The sequence below is a fragment of the Phoca vitulina genome, unplaced genomic scaffold, assembly GCF_004348235.1.
Source record: "Phoca vitulina isolate PV1807 unplaced genomic scaffold, GSC_HSeal_1.0 scaffold1, whole genome shotgun sequence".
Taxonomy (NCBI): domain Eukaryota; kingdom Metazoa; phylum Chordata; class Mammalia; order Carnivora; family Phocidae; genus Phoca; species Phoca vitulina.
Genome location: NW_022589704.1, coordinates 18575102 through 18596153, shown reverse-complemented (window position 1 = coordinate 18596153; position 21052 = coordinate 18575102). Strand labels below are relative to the sequence as shown.

At 49.7% G+C, this 21052-nt stretch overlaps 1 protein-coding gene and 1 long non-coding RNA gene across 2 annotated transcripts in view; one reads left to right on the top strand and one right to left on the bottom strand.

The window, feature by feature from the left end:
- Positions 1 to 10894, bottom strand: part of CFAP65 (cilia and flagella associated protein 65) — a 33685-nt gene extending 22791 nt beyond the window's left edge. Inside the window, 11 exon segments of the mRNA XM_032413387.1 lie at positions 354 to 619; positions 994 to 1216; positions 1721 to 1866; positions 2151 to 2350; positions 2520 to 2686; positions 3161 to 3263; positions 6141 to 6325; positions 8164 to 8363; positions 8684 to 8729; positions 8731 to 8828; positions 10870 to 10894. Coding sequence (XP_032269278.1) covers positions 354 to 619; positions 994 to 1216; positions 1721 to 1866; positions 2151 to 2350; positions 2520 to 2686; positions 3161 to 3263; positions 6141 to 6325; positions 8164 to 8363; positions 8684 to 8729; positions 8731 to 8828; positions 10870 to 10894 — 1659 coding nt within the window.
- Positions 10895 to 11016: 122 nt separating this feature from the next.
- LOC116630985 lies at positions 11017 to 20667 on the top strand. Its single transcript, XR_004299061.1, has 3 exons — positions 11017 to 11489; positions 19810 to 19936; positions 20426 to 20667. It is a non-coding gene; the product is annotated as an uncharacterized LOC116630985 (long non-coding RNA).
- Positions 20668 to 21052: the final 385 nt, after the last annotated feature.

Sequence of the window (21052 nt, the reverse complement as noted above, 5' to 3'; positions counted from 1 at the left end):
GGGATGTGACCAGGTGCCAACTGGTCAGGGCACAATTTGTAGGACCTTGCCCACGGCCCTGAGTTGGGTCCTCACTTCAAGGCTCTCTACTCTGAGTCCAGTCCCCCCTCTCCCCAGCCCAGCAGCAGCAGCAGCAGCAGAAAAGCCCTTGACCTGACTTGGAGTGAGCCTTCCTGTGCCGTTGGCCAGGCTCTGGCTCCAAAAGCCAGGCCGGGGCCCTGGCAGAGATGATCCAGGCGGAGGTTCCAGAATACAGGAGAGTGATGACCAAGCACTGTCTTCATCACTGGGCCTCAGATCGGCTCCTCCAAGGCCCAGGAGAGCCCCTCCTCGCCTCCTCCCCCACCGCTCACCTGGTGGTGGATGAGACAGGCCACTCGCCGAAAGTAGATGATGGGGTGAGTGGGCTGGAAGGTACAGTGCAAGGTCATGCGGGCCTTGCCCACCAGGGTCCCAAAGGCTGGTCTGATGCCGAAGATACTCTCTTGGCAGTCAATGGCAAACTGGAAGTAGGCTGTGCAGTCCGACTTGTTCTCAATCCACAGGGGCTGCTCCGAGATCTGCCCAAGGTTGACCCAGCTGAAGTTGACAGAGCGGTGTTTCAGGGACACATCAGGACCTGGGCGGAGATGGGGCTCCTGTGAGCAGCCCCGCCACCTGGGTGGGGCTGGGCTATCAGGCTCCCTGAGGATGTCTCAGAAAGAGTCCCCCTGATGGGAGGTGGCTCTTCCTGGAGACCGAAGGCTGGGCTGGAAAGACCCAGAGCCCCAGCAACCTGAGCTGACCTCCGAGTTCACCAGGGGTGAGGGCAGGAACATTATCTCCAGGCGTCCCAAACTGATTCCACACTGAGCCCACCAGAGGGCAGCAGACACCCAGGCTGAAGGGCAAGGAGGCATCAGGCCCTTCAAGCAGGCAAGGAGCCCTTCCCAGTCCTAAATGGGGGCTGCTCCTGGCCCCAGAAGCAGTGCGGTGTCCTAGGGTGGCCAGTACCTCTACAGAAGCCAACGACTTTGAGCAGGGTTTGGGAGGCACAGCCAGATGGCAGGATGGACAAGTAGTCAATAGTTCTGACGTCCAAGGTCTCGGGGTGAAAAGACACGGACACTAACTTCTCCCCTCCTGGAGGCACAATGCCACTGGTAGTGGGGCACGAGAAGGTATGATCTTTGGCCAGCATGTCTGAGGCTACTTCGATCCGGAAGGGGGCGCTCACCTGTGGGGCGGGGGGGGGGGGTGGCAGGAAGGGTCAGGTCACAGGGTGAGGCAGCTGTCCTTACCCAAATGCCCAGCTGAGGGGGTGAGGGCGGCTGAAGTCCAGTCTGTGCCCCACTTGTCAGCTGAGCATGGAGGCCACCTCCGCCAGGAGGAAGGAAGAGGCCAAGCTGTGTGCCGGGTGCTGGGACTGCCTGGGGGGCACTCTTTTCTTTCCCAAAGGTACCAGAAAGGCTAGCTGTGGTCCTGGAGGTAGGACCACCTTAGGGCTGCTCTTGGAGTTGCTCTGGGGATGGTCAAGGGATACTCCAGCCCAGCCCCCAGCTGAGATGAAAAGACACCTGTTGACTGACACATGCGTGTTATCAACAGACGTGGCTTATGTGAGGCTCGGGGCCAAAAGTATGGAGAGAAAGAGGGCATTTGTAAAGGGGATGGGTTTTAGGAGCAGCCCGTCCTGTGGCCCTGCCCCCCGCACCCCCAGACACACACATAGGACACATACCGCCGAAGGGTTATAGAGCTTGATCTGCCTCTCAGCGGTGCAGCCCACAGCGACGGTGCCGAAGTGCAGCACTTTCTGGATGCCTTCAGCATCCTGGTCCTCTGGTCGCTTCTGCTTTATGCTCACCAGCAGCTGGGCGCATTTGGCTGGGGCAGAGATGAGGGAGTCTTGGGAAGAAACCCACCAGGGCCTCTGTGGCCCCAGCGGAACAGTCCCTCAAAGAAGGCAGATATCCCCAGGGAAACACTGGTCTGCCCCACCAAGGAAGGCAAAGAAAAGGCAAAGCCTGCAGGGCTAGGGGAGGGTGGGAAGCTGGCGGAGGTCCTGTGGAGGACAGGCCAGCGGGGGGTGTAGGGGGGCACATTGAGGCTTTGAGACCCAGGAGGGGCAGCAGGTGGGCTCTGGGGACAGGTGAGGGGTTGGGCCTCACCCACAGCCTGCAACTGGATGCTGCTCTTCTGCTTACTGCCCTCTCCATACCAGCATGTGGCCTGAACTTCATAGATGATGGCCAAAAGGGGGTGAAAGGTCACCTTGGTGTAGGAAGCCTGGCCTGGCTCCAGCAGCCCCGTGGTGGGCAGTACATGGAATGGGCTGGAGAACTCCCAGGTGAAGAAGGTGGGCAGGTCCCTGGAGAGGGGTACAGATCAGAGCCACTGGGCTCATTCTGACCCCTGCCCCTACTTTAGAAAGGCAGAGATGCTGGGCCCCTCCTCTCCTCCCTTCCCCCACCAGCACCCTGGGACCCTCCTCACCGAGCTCACTCTCCCCGCCTCTGAGCCTCAGCTGCTCCCCTCACCCCACATTTTCCAGGCAGAACCAGGCCTCAGCCGTGTCCCCCACGGCACACATGGGCAACTGCAGGGACGGTGGGCAGATCAGACTGTGGCAAGGCAGGGTGGCCCTCAGGTCCACACAGAACATTCCCTCTTCTTTCTCAAACCAGAGCTGGTCCATGTACTCCTTCTGCAATGTGGGGGGTGGGAGGCCGGGGGCGGAGGCAGTCGTTGATCGGTGGTATCTGCATGGTACTCAGGGACCACACATCCCACCCCAGCTCTTGGCCATGCCTCCGACACAGTCACCGAGGGTGGTGTCCGAGGAGGTGTCCTTTAACACTGTCTTGGTCTCAGAGACAGGGGGCCTCTTTTGTATCTGGGGGAATGTTTTGAGAGTAGGAAGAGGCTACGGAATCTAAGGCTTTCTGGTGGCCAACACAGTAGCACAGATTTTAGCTGCCAACATCCAACTGGGAACCCCACGCGGTTTAATGAGTTTAGGGTCAGAGCCTCTCCAGGGCTTCCCAAGCTGGAGTTTCTGCTATGTGTGTGTCCTGGTGGGGGAGGGGGGGTGCTCCTTGCTGCTCTGCCCTGCTTCCTGTTCCAAGGTCACGGTGCCTGTGTCCCTCCCTGCCAGCGCCCTCAAAATGGCAGACCTTACCTCCTCCAGAGGCCGGAAGATAATGGGGAGCGTGAAGGTTATGCCCGGGCTCAGCAAGATGGGCTGGGGGATGACTGTGAAGAAGAACTTGGTCTTGGGGGACCTGCAGGAGAGAGCCAGGGCTTAAGCACTTTAGGATCAGGGCTCAGAAAACAAGAAAAATCCCCGAGCGCTGAGCTGGGTGGGGAACCAAGGCTGAGAACAGAGGGGCCAGGATGCCGATCCAAGCAGAGCCATAGGCAGGGCTGTAGAGCTTCAGCACGGGTCAAAACCATAGACAGTGCAGACTTCAAAAATAGTCACAGGAAGACGATACTGCCAATAACTCTATACCAATAAATGTTAAAGTTTAGGTGACATAAACCCATTTCTAGGAAAGTATAACTTACCAAAGTGGACTAAAAAATTAGATAATACAAGGGTGCTTGGGTGGCTCAGTGGGTTAAACGTCTGCCTTTGGCTCAGGTCACGATCCCAGAATCCTGGGATCGAGCCCCACATCAGGCTCCCTGCTCAGCGGGGAGTCTGCTTCTCACTTTCTATCTCCCTCTGCCCTTCCCCCCTGCTTGTGCTCCCCCTCTTGCCCCCGCCTCTCTCTCTCAAGTGAATAAAAAACCTTTTAAAAAAAGAAATAGATAATACATTTTATGACCACCTCACCTAATATCATCAAAGCCATTGAATAAGTAGTCAAAAATCTTCCCACAGAGAAAACACTAGGCTGGATGGCTTCACAGCAAGTCCTACCAAACATGTGATAAAAAATAACCTCAGCCTTACCTTCCCAGTAATATAAAATGAGGAAACACTCCCCAAAGTATTCTATGGATCCATCATAATGTTGTTACCAAAATCTGACAGAGGTAGGAGAGGAATGGAAAATTACAGGCCTATCTCTCTCATAAACAAAATGAGAGAGCCCAGAGAATTTAGCAATGTATAGAAAGACTAGTGAATTATGACGAAGTTGAGCTTACTCCAGGAAATACATGGTTGGTTCAACAGAGGAAATCAATGTCCTCCACCAGGTTAACAAATTAAGACAGGAAAAAAAAAAATCAAATGATCATCTCAATGAAGAAAAATATTAGATAACCTTCAACATGTTTGTGAGAAAAACTCTTTTTTTTTTTTTTTTTTTTTTGTGAGAAAAACTCTTAACAAACGAGGAATAGAAGGGAATGTCCTTAACCTGGTAAAATCTTTAAAAACCCAAGCCAAAAGAAAAGGCCACAGGAAACATCTAAACCAATGGTGATACACTGGAATTTTTCACATTGAGATCACAAACGAAACAAGGATAAACATCAGTGGTAGAGGAGATCATCAGGGAAAGTATGAACTTTTCAACAAATGGCTTGGGGACATTTGGACATTTGTTTGAGGAAAAGAATTATCGGATCCCTACTTGAAACCATTCACATACACACACACACAAATAAAATAAAACCATTCACAAAAATCAATTCTGCATAGATAAAAGACAAACATGAAAAGCAAAACTATCGTCTTTAGAAGATACTATAGGAGACTGTCTTCATGACCTAGGTAGGGGGAGAGAAGGACTTCTTAAGCAAGATACAAAACAGCACCAACCATAACATAAAAAGATTGATACATTTGATTCCTCTGAAATGAAGAACTTCAATTCTTCAAAAGACATGGTAAAGAGAGGAAAAGACAAGTCACAGGTGGGAGAAGATATTTACAAAACATAACTGACAAAGGATTAGTAGCCCTAAGAACTTCTATTAGAGACAGGGGCGCCTGGCATTGGGACTCTTGATCTTGGGGGTTGTGAGTTCGAGCCCTGCATGGGGGTGGAGTTCACTTAAAAAAAAAAAAGACAATCCAATAGAAAAATGAGTACAGACTTGAACAGGAATTCCACAGATGAAATGGTCAATAGCACATGAAAGACACTCAGCTGTATCAGTAAGCTGGGAAATGCAAATTAGAGCCACAAAAAATTACCATTGTTGGAAAAATTTTAAATTCTGACAATAACAATGGTTGGTAAAAATGCAGAGGTGCGGGAATTCATGCATGGCTGGTGGGAATAGAAATATAAATGAGTACTTTAGAGAACAGTTTGGCTTTATCTATAAAAAGCAAACATGGACACGCCCTAGGTCACAGCAATTCTCCTCCTATGTATCTACCCTAGGAAAAACTCCATAAGTGAAGATCTATACATGAATGTTGATCACAGTTCCAAACCAGAAACAACCAAAACATCCCGCAACAGAAGAATGGATGAATATATTACAATATAAGCATCTGTTGGAATATTATACCGTGATGACAAAGAATTAACTATTGTTGCATGCAGATGAGTCTTCCAAACGTAACTTAACAAAAGCCAAGGAGTTACAAAAATATATTATACTATTCCACTTATGTCAAGTTTGTAAGAGAGTAAAATTAAACTATATCATTTAGGGATGCAAACATAGGTGACAAATCCATTCAATTGAGAAAAGCAAGGAAATCATTATCATTAAGTCAGGAGAGTGGTTACTTTTATGGTAGAGAAGATGTTTCAACAGGGGAGTGAACACCATGGGAGAAGGTGAGCTTCAGACACTTACTATTCCATTCGTAATCTGGTCACATGGGCTCCACTTCCAATAATCATTCAAACTGTGCATGTTTTATATAATCTTCTAATTTTATACAATAACTTTATTTTTTTAAAAGATGTATTTATTTTAGAGAGAGAGTGGTGGGGAGGGCCAGAAGGAGAGGGAGAGAGAGAATCTCAAGCAGACTCCCCGCTGAGCGAGGAGCCGGATGCAAAACTGATCTCACAACCCTGAGATCATGACCTGAGCCAAAACCAAGAGTCGACACTTAACTGACTGAGCGACCCAGGTGCCCCTAATTTTATATGATAATTTTAAAGTTTGTTTTCTAAAGAGTGACTGTTTGGGGGGCTTGAGGGCTCAGGGGCTGGGTCTCTGATCCCTGATACTGGTACCTGTACGTCATCTTCTGGGTTTTCAAGGACAGATTTTTCAGAGCCAGGCTCTTGGTGATCTCTTTCCCGAGTGTCCAGCCTTGCCATTGCAGCACCTCAGCCACCTCAATGCCCCAGATGACCCTCTTCTTCACTTTGTCTTGCTTCTTTGAGAAGCACATGCGAGTGTCCACCAAGCTGGCAGGCTGTCCAGTTGGCAGGGAAAAGGGGGAGAAGAAAGGATGCATTAGAGGGGTAAGATTCAAATACCCAGAGAACAGGCAAAAAGCTCCCATCTCCCGAAAGCAAGGAATTGACCCAACCCTTGGCCCCTGGGGGATGGTCTGGAGAGAGAAGATGAGGGGCAGTCAGATATTACCATTTCCGAGGCCACTGCAATGGTTTTCCAACGAGATTCTTCATGACCCTTCCCCTGCAGCCTTCCCTGGACCACTCCATTGGGCACTGAGCAGTCTTAGCTGGTCAGTTCTGTTCCTCAGTGCACCCAAAGGTACCAGTCCCCTTGGGGGCTGCCTTCTCCTTTCCTTCCTTCCCATCCTACCCTTTTGCTGCAGAAACCTCTCCTAGCTGGAGTGGTCTATCCCACGTACTTTTTGAGACCACAGGAATACTCTACCATTCCCTCTCCCGTCCTTCAACTGGCTGGTGGAGCAGGGGAAGGAGTCAATTTGCCTTCAAGAAATCCCCACCCCCCACCGTGATGTGGGGGCCACTCCAAGCACTGTTCCTGGCGATGTAGAGGCGCAGTGTGCCAAAGCTTCCCATCTATAACGGAAAATCCTTCCCGAGCTGATCCCTAGTCCCATCTACCTGAGGAGGGAGGGGGACGGAGGGGGCAAAGCCAAGGTGAAGGGAAGATGAACAAGGTACCTCTTCCTACCACAGTCATTGCAATGAACATTCCCCTCACTGCCATGTTATTTTATCTCTGGCCAAGTATTGCTTCTATATTGTTACTTAACATAAAGATATATTCATCCACTGGGCAAATATTTGTTGACTACCTATCACACGCCAGACATTGTGCTAGGCGCCAGGACTACAATAGGGAACAAGACAGACGCATCTCTTCTGTCTTGGAGCTTACACTCTCAGCTTAAATATTTACAGAGAGTGTCAGGTGGCCAATATAGTATTTTTCTTTCCTGGTTGACCCATGGAGGAAAGGTGACATGGGTGAGCCAGGGTAACTTATGGTAAATATCAGTTGGGACATCAGTCAGGGTCCAATCAGGAAAACAGAACCACCGTGGGTGTTCAAAACAAGGAATTTAATGCACAACCAGGGCACAGTGAAGTGACCCAGAAGCTAGCAACATCAAAAAGCTGCTACCGCACTAGGTTAGGGGAGGTCCTGGGGTTCTCACAGCCCCGAGGCCTGTCTGGTAGGGACTGGAGTCACGGGGAGATGCAGCTGCTGATGGGAATACTGTCACGAAAGTGGGGGTGGGGGAGAGAAATGCCCTGGCTCCTCCCTTCCTCCCCGCTTCCAATCTCCTCCCAGCTCAGCACAGAGTGGGGAAGGGCCATGAGGGAACATGGGGTAAACAGGCCTGGAATGGCACAGATGGAGGGGTGAGGTGACCCCCGGTCCTCAGAAGACACAAGAATGCACACACAACACAGACACACATTGCACCCCACACAGTCCTACCCCACAGTCACACTCCTTGACAAGCCCCCCCCCCCCGCCCCTGTGATGTCAGCCAAGAGCTACAAAAAGTCAGCAACATCCACATCTTGGTCAAACACAAGGGGTGAAGCCCAGAAGAACTTTCTGAGGCAAGAGAGAACCCTTGACTACTCTCTCAGCTCTGACTGGCACCTCCCCAGAGTTCTTCACATGCACCCCCATCCCCCACAGCCACTCTTGCCGCTGCACCACTCCAGGTGGCTTGGTGCTCAGTGTATGCAGGGTCTAGGGTTGGGGTCTGGACAGGGGGAGTCAGGTCCTTCCAGATTCCTAAGCCCCCCCCCCCCGGCCCTGCAGCGCTCCGCCCCACCCCCCCGGACACGTGCTTACGCGGGCACTGGTATTGCTGCTGCAGGCACTCAGCACCACACTGCTGCCAGTGACAGTGGGGACAGCCACTGTGCTGGTGCTCAGGCAGGAGCCGGAGTTCATGGTGCAGTCCCCGCTGTCCCTCATCTTCATCAGGGGGCTTGAGGCTGCCTGGATGAGCATCAGCCACCTGCAACACAAGTCCAAGGGGAGCACTCTGGCTGAGCCAGGAGTTCCTGCCAATGTGGAGCTAGGAAGAGACCGGAGGGGACACAGGAGGGACATCAAAGAGAGAGGCTCGTGGCGTAGACTGGCCGTGGCCGTTGTTATCACAGGGGGGCCCAATTACCAGCTGTGGCATGGAGGTACGAGGTGGCACCATGAGCAAAGAGCCGGGATACAAGATCCAGCGCTTTGCCCAGGAGCCTAGAAACTCATCATTCAGGAGAGGGACTCAGGGATGAGGCCCACCCAGCCCTGCCTGCCATGGCCACCCTTGGCATTTCTCAGGAAGCCCCCAGTGACTGTCACTGAAGCACACATATTACTTTTATCTGGCTTTTGCTCTCTACTTGTTTCTTCGGAGCATGTCTTGCCTCCTGTGAGAAGGAGGAGAAGGGGCAACGAAGAGGTAAGTGAGACTGGATGGTTCTTGGTCTTTCGGGTTTCCTCTATGGGTATGCGACCTGCAGTCCAGGTTTAAAGTAAGCATTCACTGAAATAATCACTCAATCCAAAGATAAGCGAGTCAACTTCTAGAGCAGAGGGATCCATGGAGAGACTGTAGCTGGAAATTATATGCAAATATATGCAAGGGTTATATGCAAACCATATGCAAAATGTCATATATATATGGCGAAGTGCTTTTTTTCCAGGGAAAGTGTCCACAGCTTTCACCAAATACTCAAAAGGGTGTTTGGTCCTGCTCTAGGGAACACACGCGGGGCCTAAACTCCAAATCCCCTCTTCCTTTAGGAGACTTCCTTCAGCACACACACACCCAGGTGTGGCTACCATATCGGACAGCGTCAATTTAACACCTTTTTGAACATATGTATATTTTTCAGACTACTCAGTGTCCTTCCCCACCTCTTTGAATAATAATCGCAAAAATAGTAACAACTTTTACTGACATTTACTGAGAACTTATGTGCCAAGCAGTGTTGTAAGGCCTTCTCATGTATTTTATTTTATTATTTTTTAAGATTTTATTTTTAAGTAATCTCTACATCCAACGTGGGGCTCGAACTCACAAACCTGGGGTCAAGAGTCACATGTTCCACCAACTGAGCCAGCCAGGTGCCCCTTATGTATTTTAATCTTTACAACAATTTATGATGATATGTAAGCTGTCTTTTATTTGGCCTAAAACTATCTCTTTTCTGGGCACCTGGGGGGCTCAGTCGGTTAAGTGACTGTTGATATCAACTCAGGTCTTGATCTCAGGGTTGTGAGTTCAAGCCCCATGTTGGACTCCACCCGGGCGTGGAACCTACTTAAAAAAAAAAAATTGCCTCTTTTCAAGTTTGGGGTTCAGCTTTCAACTCCTTATTATAACATATTACATTTTAGTCAATGATTTTATGGTTATCCTTTAGAAATTTATACAATTTCATCAGACACTCCCATCCCCTCCCCACCACCATCCAAAGCAAAAGATTCTGTTGATTCAGTTTTTCCTAATTGGCAACACCTCCAAAACCTCTGGAGAATATCTTAGATTCACTCACTCACTCATTCATTCATTTATTCATTTGCTCACAAAGCATTTCCTGAGTACGTGTTATATGTACAGTGCTAGGCCATGGACAAGACAGGCAAGGCCCCTACCTTCCACTATAAAGAGGATATTCAGAAGGAATCAAAGAAATGCCAGCTGGGGAGGCAGGGAAGAGAGTCCCATTACTTTTCAGCTATTGGATGGCTTTGAAGTCCTGCCTGACTCAGTAAAGTCTGTGACATCAGGGGATTCTATAGATAGCCAATACCCCAGAGCTCTGAAAAAGTCTCCAGTCAACACAGGTAGAAGAAATTAGAGACAGTGGGGTAGAAATCTGGTCCAGATCAGGTCTTAGGGCTTAGGGAAGAGAGCGCTGGTCCCAGAGAGCTGCATCTGCTCAGGTTCACTGAGATAGGCAAGTTTCTCCATCTCCTGGAGCCTCAGTCACCTCACCAAATGAAGGTTATCTTATTCCACAAAGTTGATGTGAAGTTGGAATGAAATAGGGGATTTGAAAAAGCCCTAGAGGAACCAATGTTACTGTAATTAACAATCATAATTTCCATACTCGGTTGAGCTACTCTTCCAAAAGACACCCATCTGCAATCACTGCGAAGACACGGGGCAGGCTAGGTGTTGTTTTTAAATCCAATTTTCTAATCTTGAGGACTTTAAAAAAATATATCATCAGCTTCCTTTATTTGCCTCATTTCCAACGTAAACATTCCTAAGATGACCAGTGGAAAAAAAGTGGCGGGTCGTCGCGTAGTGTGGAGTGGAAAAGAAATTGGTAAAATGAAGTGATAAAAATACTTAAGGTCGTTCCTCCGTTCTCTAGGATATCCCCAGGCTGAACTCACCCTAGTCTCAGTCCCACGGGGCTCTCTAAGGGACATGGAGGGGACCCCCGGCCACAACTTCCCAAAGGAGGCGGTCTCCCGGGACAGATACCTTCGGTGGCCACTCGCGCCGTTCCCCTGGTCCTGGGACCAACCCTCAGAACTCACTCTGCCGCCATGTTGTCGTCTCCATAGAGACAGGACGCTCAGGACACGGCGTCTCCCGGTATCCCAGGACAACGACGGCATCCCGAAAGAGTCATGCTCAGGGAAGGCGAAAGCGCCGCCCAATTTTAATGCTTACCCTTTTTTATTCTCTGATTTTCCCTACTAGTAGCCACTCAGCTTCTAGCAGTCGCAACATGCAATGTATAGTCTCCTAGTTGTCGTGACGTCCTCGCAGTCCTTATTTTGGCAGACGACCAAATTCATAGGCGGTTACTCCATGGGCTCGTCACCGGAGTGGGAGCCGTTCCAGTTCTTTCCGGCCGCGCGATGGTGACGTAGGGTCAGAATCTCAACCGGAACTTCAGTCTGTGATCGCGACTGTTAACTTGAAAGCACCGCGTAGTTATTTTTCATTTGCATATTGCTTTACGACTGGAGTCCTCTTGCAGGTGGGAGAGAAAGTGTCCTATCCGTTTTGTGCCGGCATGACCTCCTCCCTGGCACCAAGCTAACTCTATTCTAGGGATCTGGAGGTTAATGTATGAAGAAGGCCCTGGTATGCTAATGTGGATTCTTGGAAGCGCATTTGTTGATTTGTCCGCATTTGCTTTGTGGAACAGGTCTGTAAAATAACAAAAACTCAAGGGAGTAAACTTTAATCTAATTGGCTTTTTTAAATGGATTTATGAATTGGGCAACATCCCATCTACCAAGTAGAGGGGAGCTCCAGGGAGTTATGCAAAATGGAAGGTTTTTATAGGCAGGAGGGTGGGACAAGATGTTATTAGCAAAGGAAAAGGAAGGATTATTTCAGGCAAGATGGCCTTCCCTTATGGGGAAGGGCAGGGGCTCTTATTACAGATTACTTATCTTCTTTTGGGGGTTGGAGAGACCACCTGTGACAGATGACCTCATTGGTGCTGACCAGAAAATTCCTGTCTGACCCGTTAAGACTACATTTCTGGGGGAGGTTGAAACTTGGTCTAAGTGACACCATTTTGGGTGTGTGGTTTTCTTTGTAACAGCTCTAATTTGGTGAAGACTCCTTAGGTGGGTGAAGCTGAAAGCCTCAAAGTTCATTCTGAGCAATTAAAGATGTTTCACTACCCAGGACAGTGATGGGGGGTGGTGTTACAGGGAGAGACCTTAGTGAGTCTAGGGGTAAACCCAGAAAATAAACTCTCATTTTGGGAAAGTTGGCATTTACTTGTGAAAGTAAACAATGGATGGACTAAGATGACAAAGTGGCCTGAGTTGGCCTGGGAAATCACATGGCCAGAGGCTGGCTGAACTGGAGGGAAAGGGCAGGCCAGGGGGCCCGTGAAGTTATGCCAGCACCATTAGGTCTGGAATTTTCTTGGAATCAAGGAACATGGAACTCAGTGAGCTTTTCACCGGTTTTAATGTTATTCTCAGAATCTGAAACCTGCACTTTGGACATGACAATGTCTATGCTGTTTGTAGTTTCTATAATGATTTCCTTTTTGTTTTCCTCTAAGCTCTTTTTGAAATGGTCAACCTGACTCAGCTGGACCTTAAGGACAGGGAAAGGGGCCTGTTTTTCCATTCTTAGGCTGAAAAGAAATAGGAGCAGTGACTCTGCAGACAGGGCTTGGTGGTGGTCTCAGGAATCCCAGCAAGAACACCCCAAGGAGGTAGGAAAGCTCATGCTAGGAGCCATGTGTGCTTGTGCCTCTTCACTGAAGGGGTGTCCAAACCTTGGTGGATTCATTGTCCTCACCCTGTGTGCTCCACTTCAGTGGGGTTCTGGCTTCCTCCTGAGAATTCTGCTGGAGAGCTCTGACCTTGACTGACATAGTGGACTCCCAGGGAGAGGTCCAAGCCGGACTTTGCTCCAAGAGGCAAACAACATGGAAAGGGGTGTGGCAAAGGGTTGAGTCTCAAGAGGAGAGAGGAAGCTGAGTTTGCTTTGGAAGTCCCCCTTTCCAGGAGGCCAGAACCCATGGGGAAAAAATGGGTGCTAGGTCCTGGTGACTGTATCTTCCATGGACCCAAGAAAGACAACAGGGTGGGTGCTGTTTGGTTCAAGGCTGTGAACAAGGGTGGGTGATGATTCAGGAAATTGATGAGGACCGGGATGTGGGAGAAAAGGAGGAAGGAGGATGGGTAGTAGGCAGACTTGAATCCTTTTGTCTGGAAACCTTGGCTGGAGGTAATAAAGATAAAGCACACACTCAGTAATTTTGGCTTCAGCACACTCAAAAATATCTTTTCTAAGTTCTCCCTCTCTTCCCCCACCAAATAGAATAGAGGAGATTCTGGGCTGGGAAATCAGACCTGAGATTAATCTTGACTGTCACTTATTGACTGTGTGACCTTGAACAAGTCACATGACCTCTCTGAGTCTCAGTTTCCTCAACTGTTATCTGGGGATAATTATCAAAAGACTCGTGTAGCAGGACACATGGGTGGCTCTGTCGATTAAGCGTCTGCCTTTGGCTCAGGTCATGGTCTTAGGGTCCTGGGATGGAGTCCCAGGTTGGTCTCCCTGCTCAGCATGGAGTCTGCTTCTCCCTCTCCCTCTGCTTTTCCCCCTCCTCCTGCTCATGCTCTCTCTCTCAAATAAATAAATAAAATCTTAAAAAAAAAAATGGGACGCCTGGGGGGCTCAGTCAGTTAAGCATCTGCCTTCGGCTCAGGTCATGATCCCAGGGTCCTGGGATCAAGTCCCGCATGAGTGTCCTTGATCAGCGGGGAGCCTGCTTCTCCCTCTGCCTGCCACTCTCCCTGCTTGTGCACGCTCTCTCTCTCTGACAAATAAATAAATAAAATCTTTTAAAAAAATCTTTAAAAAAGGCTGGTGTAGCGACAAAGTGATCAGGCATGTGAAAAGTATTTTAGGCATGATAGACAATAAAGTTAGACGCATGTGCATGCACAGAAGATGGTCATTCACCAAATGGGAGGTCCCTATAATTAAGCCACTCGGTTTTCTGTGCACCCTCCCTTCCTACCACCTCCTAGCCTCTCTGCTCCACACTAGAGAGGCAGGAAGTTTTTCTTCTCTCCACATCCCCCTCTTTTGTTTCTACAAGAAGGAGCCTGCCTTGGTGCTCTGGGATGGAGAAAGACAAAAGGAGGTACCAGAGTGATTTTCTGTCCAGTTGGCAAGTCAACCCAACTCCAGAACCTGCAAAGTCCCCTCCCATCTTCCTTCCCTGCAACTCTGACTCCATTTCCAGTGTTGGTTCTGAAATCAGGTCTGCATCCAAGATGTACTTAACTTAGGGGAGGGAGATGAGGAGGTGAGTCCTCCCACAGAAATTTCTGACCTCTGAAATTAGTAAGAGCCCAACCTGAAGGGTGAAGAGTGAGAGAAAGCTGCAGCTAAGAGGGCCACTGGGTGATTTGGGGGCTGGATCTAAGAGCAGGCATGGAGCACTCTGCATTAGAGTGCCATGGTCCTCTGAAGCTGCTGGGGGTGGGGAGCATGTGTCAAGAGGTTGATGGAGCCTCCAGCCTGAAAAGGCTGCCAAGGCACAAAACTGGCAGAGGCTGGAGGGAAACTGTCATATCACAAGATAATTCAAATGAAAGAGTTCCATGCTGCCTAGGAGGCCCCCTCCCCACATAGGGTTTCCTACACTTTTGTGCCAACCTATACTCCCTAGATAATTTGATCCCTCCATTCATTGTCCCCACAAAAGGGTAGATACTCATGCAAGCCAACATTAGGTGGATGGAGGGAAAATGACATGAGGCTTAATCCCAGGAGACTTGAGTTCAAGTTCAGGTTCTACCATCTGAGAGCTGGGTGATTTCAGGCAAATTATTAAACATTCCAGAGGCTGACTTTTCTCATCTGTAAAATGGGGGCAAACAAGGATAGTATTCAAAATTCTTAACAATTGGTAAAGTATGCATGCCAAGCTATGGGAATGGATACCAGCTGGCCTTAGAGCCAGAGCAGGGTCCTGGTTGCTCACATTATGCCAGGCTTTAACCCTTTTGTTGTTGGGTCATGGGGAGAGCTGGGAGTAATGGTAAGGGGACAGGGAGAGCAGCCACAGCAGAGGAGGACTCAGCCAGTGACTATTTCCCAACTGGTACCAAAGTATTTCCAGATTTTAACAACCAGTAGAGCTATAGTGGATAGTATTAGTTGCAAGTGAGACCTGAGGAAAAATCCTACCTCACCAGCTGCTGTATACACAGTTACTTATTTCTAGCCAAAACTTGAAATGTCTCCCCCTTGAATTCCTCCTCATTGGTGAAGAATCAGCCACCACGTCTAACTGCTCTTCCTTTCTATTCTGAGCAGTGCTCCTTCTCCGTGTTAGCTTTCCCAGCTGTCTTCCCCTAGACCATCTCCTCCTCTCTCCAGCTACATGCCTCTCTGGCCAGCACCATGGACAGCTCTCGCTGACCAGCCCATCCCAGGCCATTCCCTTCCCCCCTTGCCTTCTGTCCCTACAACTCTGACCCACCCCAGTGTGGAACCCCTGAGGTATGAACTGAATGAGGGTCATCCTTGAAAGGATAGTACAGTGGAGTGATTAAGAACAGCTCTGGAGTAAAAAAGTTTGGATTTGAATCCCAACCCCACCAAAAAACTCTCAATTCTATGATCTTGTTCTTTTGCTTCTATAAGACCCAGTCTGTTCATCTGTAAACAGGGAAAACTAACACCTACCTCAAAGGTTGTGAGCTTTAAGTGTGATAAAAGATTTAAAGAACTTAGCACCATGCCTGCCTTATTATATGTTCTAAATAAAGGAAGAACATCATTATTCTGTGACTTTCTATCCTATTTAATTCCTCAAACCCTTTTCCAATCCATTTCTGACCAGGGCTCTCTCTCAAGTAAAAGTATCATTACATGACCGCCAGCTCAGTGCAGTTGCCCTCCTTTGGGTGCGAAAGTTGGCTTGGACTTCAAGGATGGTAAGGGAGCCCACCCTTGACTGGTCCATGAGGTTCTGACTTTATTAGACTTGAAAACTTTGAGTTAGTTTTATTTTTTATTTTATTTTATTTTTAATTTTTTTAAAGATTTTATTTATTTATTTAACAGAGAGACACATAGAGAGCACAAGTAGGAAGAGCTGCAGGCAGAGGGAGAGGGAGAGGGAGAGGGAGAAGCAGGATCTCCCTGAGCAGGGAGCCCGACATGGGGCTCGATCCCAGGACCCTGGGATCATGACCTGAGCTGAAGGCAGCCGCTTAACCGACTGAGCCACCCAGGCGCCCTGAGTTAGTTTTAGATGTATGGAAGCATCACAAAAATAGTACAGAGAGTTCTCATAAACCCTTCACGCAGCCTCCCCTTAGGTTAGCATCTCACATGACTATAGAACACTTATCAAAACTAAGAAAATTAACCATGGTACAACACACACTATTAATGAAAGTAGAGAATTTATTTAGATTTCATAAGCTTGTCCACTAACATCCTTTTCCTATTTCAGTATCCAATTCAGAACCTTACCTGGGGCATTTCCTGAATCTTTCCTTGTCTTTTATGATCATGACTCTCTTAGAAAGTATTGTCAATTATTTTGTAGAATGTTCCTCAATCTTGGGTTTGTTTCGTGTGATTAGAGTAAGGTATGTATTATTGGGAAGCATGTTACAGAGGTGATATGCCCTTCTCAGTGCATCATATCAGAGGGCACATGATGTTAGTATGCATTAATGGTGATGTTAACTTTGGTTACTTGGCAAAAGTAGTGTCAGGATTGTCCACTGCCAACTTGCTACTTTTCCCTCTTTATTAGATTTTGATCATGTCCATCTTTTGCTTCTCTAGGATTAAGAGCTCCCCCAGCCCCATAGTATATAATTAGTTCACCCCTCACAACCCTGGTGCAGCATCTCTTTCTGCCCAGGGGTCCTGTCCCCATGCTTTAAGAAAACCACTATTTTGCACCAAAAAAAAAAAAAAAAAAAGAGTTCCAAAACCAAGAAATATGTCCTCGAAGTAACCTTTCTACCCCTACACTCCCAACCACTCCCCTGAGACACACCCATTCCCTAGTATCTGCCTGGTCACCTTCCCCTGAGTCTTCTTAAGTCGGGCATTTGGAGGCATGTGCAAAAGCCAAAGGCAAACACACCTGGAGTTTATAAGGACAACAGGGTGCTTCTAGTCCATTTTCAGGAACCTTCTTGTTGAGCCTGCAAGTTTCTGTGTACAGGGGCACTCTGAGAAAACGTGGCCAGCAACTGTTCACAGAAACGTCCGGCCTATCTCTCAGGTCTGACCTCAACCCTTGAGCACTTTTTTCAACATCTAACATTTGGGGTTTTTAAAAGTCTCTAACAGCATTCTTTTCATTTGGCCATGGATGACTCCTTACTACCCACTAGCCCAGATCCATGAGCTTCCCTCTTCCCAGAAGGCTCTTCACTCCTCCAAGAGTTTGCTATCATCAGAGATCCTGCCCCTAAAATGGATACATAACATACTTCTAATCAATTGAGTGTGGAGAGATCTGCCTATCCAATCCTCCCCTTTGTTTTCATCTCTATCTGCCTCTAGTTTATTCCAAATCAGTGTGTCCTCCCATGCTGCTGCTTTAGAAGATTAAGAGGTGGAGCACCTGGCTGGCTTAGTTGGAAGAACATGCAACTCTTGATCTCAGGGTTGTGAGTTCAAGCCCCATGTCGGGTGTAGAGATTACTTAAATAAATAAAAACTTAAAAAAAAAGATTAAGAGGCATCACACCTCCTCCAGCCCACTAGTGACTCCATTTTAAAAAAAGATTTATGTATTTATTTTAGAGAGAGATAGAGAGAGAGTGTGTGTGAGTGGGGGGAAGGGCAAAGGGAGAGAGAGAATCTCAAGCAGACTCCATGCTGAGCCCAGAGCCCAACACAAGTCTTGATCTCAGGACCCATGAGATCATGACCTGAGCCAAAACCAAGAGTAGGACATTTAACCAACTGAGCCACCCAGGCGACCTATGACTCCATTTTTAGAAGCTTTTGTGTAAAAGCATGAAAGGCCTTAGAAGATGCCTTCATCCGTCCCCATCCCCTCTTTGCCCTTTGTTCTGGTTACTATTGCTGTATAAGAAGCCGCTCCAAAACTTCAAAGTTCCAAACACACATTTTATTTTGCTTATGATTTTGTGGGTCAAGAATTCAAGAAGGGCTTGGCCAGGCAATTCTTAGAGTCTCTCATGTAGTTACATTTAGATGTTGGCCAGGGCTGCCCTCTGAAGGTTCCATTGGGCTGCAGCTTCCAAGATGGTGCTCTCACATGGCTGACAGTTGACGCTGGCTGTGGTCTGGGAGCTCCGCTAGCCTATGGACAGGAACACCTATCCGTAGCTTCTCTAGCTCGGCAATCTCAGGGTAGAACCAGGCAGAAGCTATATGGTCTTTTCCAAGGGGAGAGGAGTGTCAAATGATTTGTGGACATATTTTAACCATTGCCACTCCCACCAGCATGGGATCCTCTCACAGCTTCTAGAACATTAGTCCTCCAGGACCACCCTCCCTGATGGGTTCTTAGCCACCCCCGGCCCCATCAGATCTTTTAGGTTGAAGCCAAAATGCCTTCCTCCCATTCCTCTGGGATGGTGACTCATCAGTTCCCACCTCCTTCAGTTTGCTGCTGTAGGGCACCTGGGTTCTGGTCTGGACTCTGCTACTGTGTGACCTTGGACAGGTAGCTTCACTTGTCTGGCCTCAGTTTCTTCTCTGCAAAGTAGGAATTAAGAACAATGTCACTTCATAGGCTGTTAGGATTTTAAAAGACAAGTGAATAGCAGACTTAGCACAGCTGATGCTCCTGATTATGAAAGAAATAACTGGGGGCAAGTCATTTTCCCTCTTGGAGACTTGATTTCTGAAATGGGGATAATTCTCTTAACCCAATTCCCCCATGCGGATGAGAGGGGGTCTTAAATGGACTGCAGGGAGGGCCAGCCCACAAGTTGAGGCTTCCCGACCCTAACCTGGCCAGGAAGCCCCCTGCATCTATGCCCTGCTGGGGCCCCATGCCATGTGCGTGCGAGGTGGCCGGGGTGTGGCTTGGGGCGGTGCAGCGCACAGGGCGGGCCACTATCTGCCCCACCGGCCTTATCAGATCCGGGCTGGCCACAACTCAGCCCCATGGAACAAAGAGGCTTTGAGAACAAGGCTGGGGTGTGGGACATGGGGCCGAGCCCCATCAGGCACATTCCACCCAGGGGGCAGAGGGCATGGGGTGGGGGAGCCATTGCTGCCAACCCCTACCAGAGAGGTTTCTCTGTGCTGGGGGCACCCTTCTGTGTGGGGAGCAGGGTCTGTGCCCTCCCCCAAGGCCCAACATCCGACTTCTTTGGGGCATTTCCTGCTCCAGCCCTTCCCACCAGGCCCGCAGCTCCCACCCCTTCCATGGGGCGCAGTGTCCCCCCACCCCCAGCCCAGCTCCCATTTCCCCTCCTGGCCCCTTTAGCCCCAGCCACACCAGTTCCCAGTTCCTGAGCGTGCCCTGCCCCTCTCCCCGCATCTGTTCCCAATAATGCATCCGCCTACCCTTGCCCCAGGCACTCAACCTAAAAGGTGGCAGCCCAAAACCACTTCCAGGAAGTGCCCCCGGGCACTGGGTTCATTGAGCTCATCCTGTCCCCGCCCCTGTCTAATCGCTCTGCGCTTCCTCCTGTGTAACACTGTGGGGGAACTTCTCTCCAAACTTGAATCACAGGTGGGGAATCTGCTGAGCCTAGCAGAGAGGCCTCTGCTGGCCATCAGGGCCAGAGTCAAGGTTGTACAAGTTGTACATTACATACGGGCTCTGGGCTGGGCAGGCAAGCCGGGGCTGAAATCCAGGTCTGCTGGTACCCCAGTGTGCCCCCTGCGCTGGGCTCTCTCCTAAACAGGTTTGCTGGCACCAGGCCAGAAGAATTGTCTTTTCTAGCTGGGTCTCTTTGCAGGGTGGGGAGGGAGGGATTTGCTAAAATTTTTAATGGAGGGGCTCCTATTTCCAGCTCCCACACTAGGGCTGCCCGTGCCAGCAGCAGGCCTGGTTGTCTAAAGGATCGATGCATTCAGCTCAGCCTTTCCCAGCACAGCACTGCAGACTGTCAGAAACCATCGCCAAGGCAGCATCTTCAGGTGAGTGCATCCCACGCAGCTTCGGAAGAGCCATCCCCAGGGTCACTGGGTCTTTCCAAACCAGAGAGAGGAGGCTCCAAGGACAGCTTGGGGGTGGGTACCTGAGGGGACACCTCTGCACAGACAAGTAGGAGAGCTGGGGTGCAGTGGCCCCTGTGTTGAGGGCAGTCGGTCCAGGCCGCTCCATAGGCCTCCCAGCCAGATTCCCCACTTTGTCTCCTGTACCCCAACACTCCGGGTCTCCCTATGTCCAGTCCTCCCCAAGGACTTGTGGACTCAGGCACAAGTGTTGCAATTTGCCTGGACTGGGCTGTGCGGGGCCACTCTGCGTCTCCTCCCCATGCACTCCCGATGGCGGGGGGGGGGGGGGGGGGCGGGTAGGCAGAGAGAACAGGAGCCCCGAGGGTCACTCGAACCCAGTTAGACCGGCCTTGGGCAATGAGGAGGGAGGATATCTATATGGGAAAGCCCTGGATTTCTCCCCCACAGGTGCAGGCACTAAAGGCTGGAGAAGAGCCACGGTCAAGGGCTCTGGACCCCGGGGGAGCTGGATCTCATGCTTCAACACCTGAAGTTGACTTGAACCCTTTTCTCAACCTCACTACTCACCCAAACTGGCCTCAAGTCCTGGCCATTCTACTCCTAAACATCTACAGCCTGTCACCTTCTTTCTGACCCCCTGGCTATCTCTCCAGTCCAGGCCACCGTCTTCTCTCCCCCCTAAATGGACTCCCCGCTTCCGCAGCTGCCTTCTCTGATCCGTCCTCCACACTGCAGCCGGGCGAGCTTTCTGAAACAATCTAGTCATGAGCTTCCCCGACTTCAAACCCTCCAGGCCCTCCCCAAGCCCTCAGGTTCAAGTCCAAATGTGTGGCATACAAGGCCCTGTGACATTTGACGCCTGCCTGCCTCTCTGCCTCAGGTTGGCCAAGCCCTCAGAGCTTCCTGACGCGGGCCTGGAAGTTCCTCCGAGCCCCCAGGCTCACTCGAGCCCCCACGCTTTTGCATTTACTGTGTCCTCAGCCTGGATCCCTTCCTTTCCTGCCCTGCCACACAAAGCCCTCCTTGCCCTACCTGTAGCATCCTCGCCTCCAGGAAGCCCTCCTAGCTCCCCCC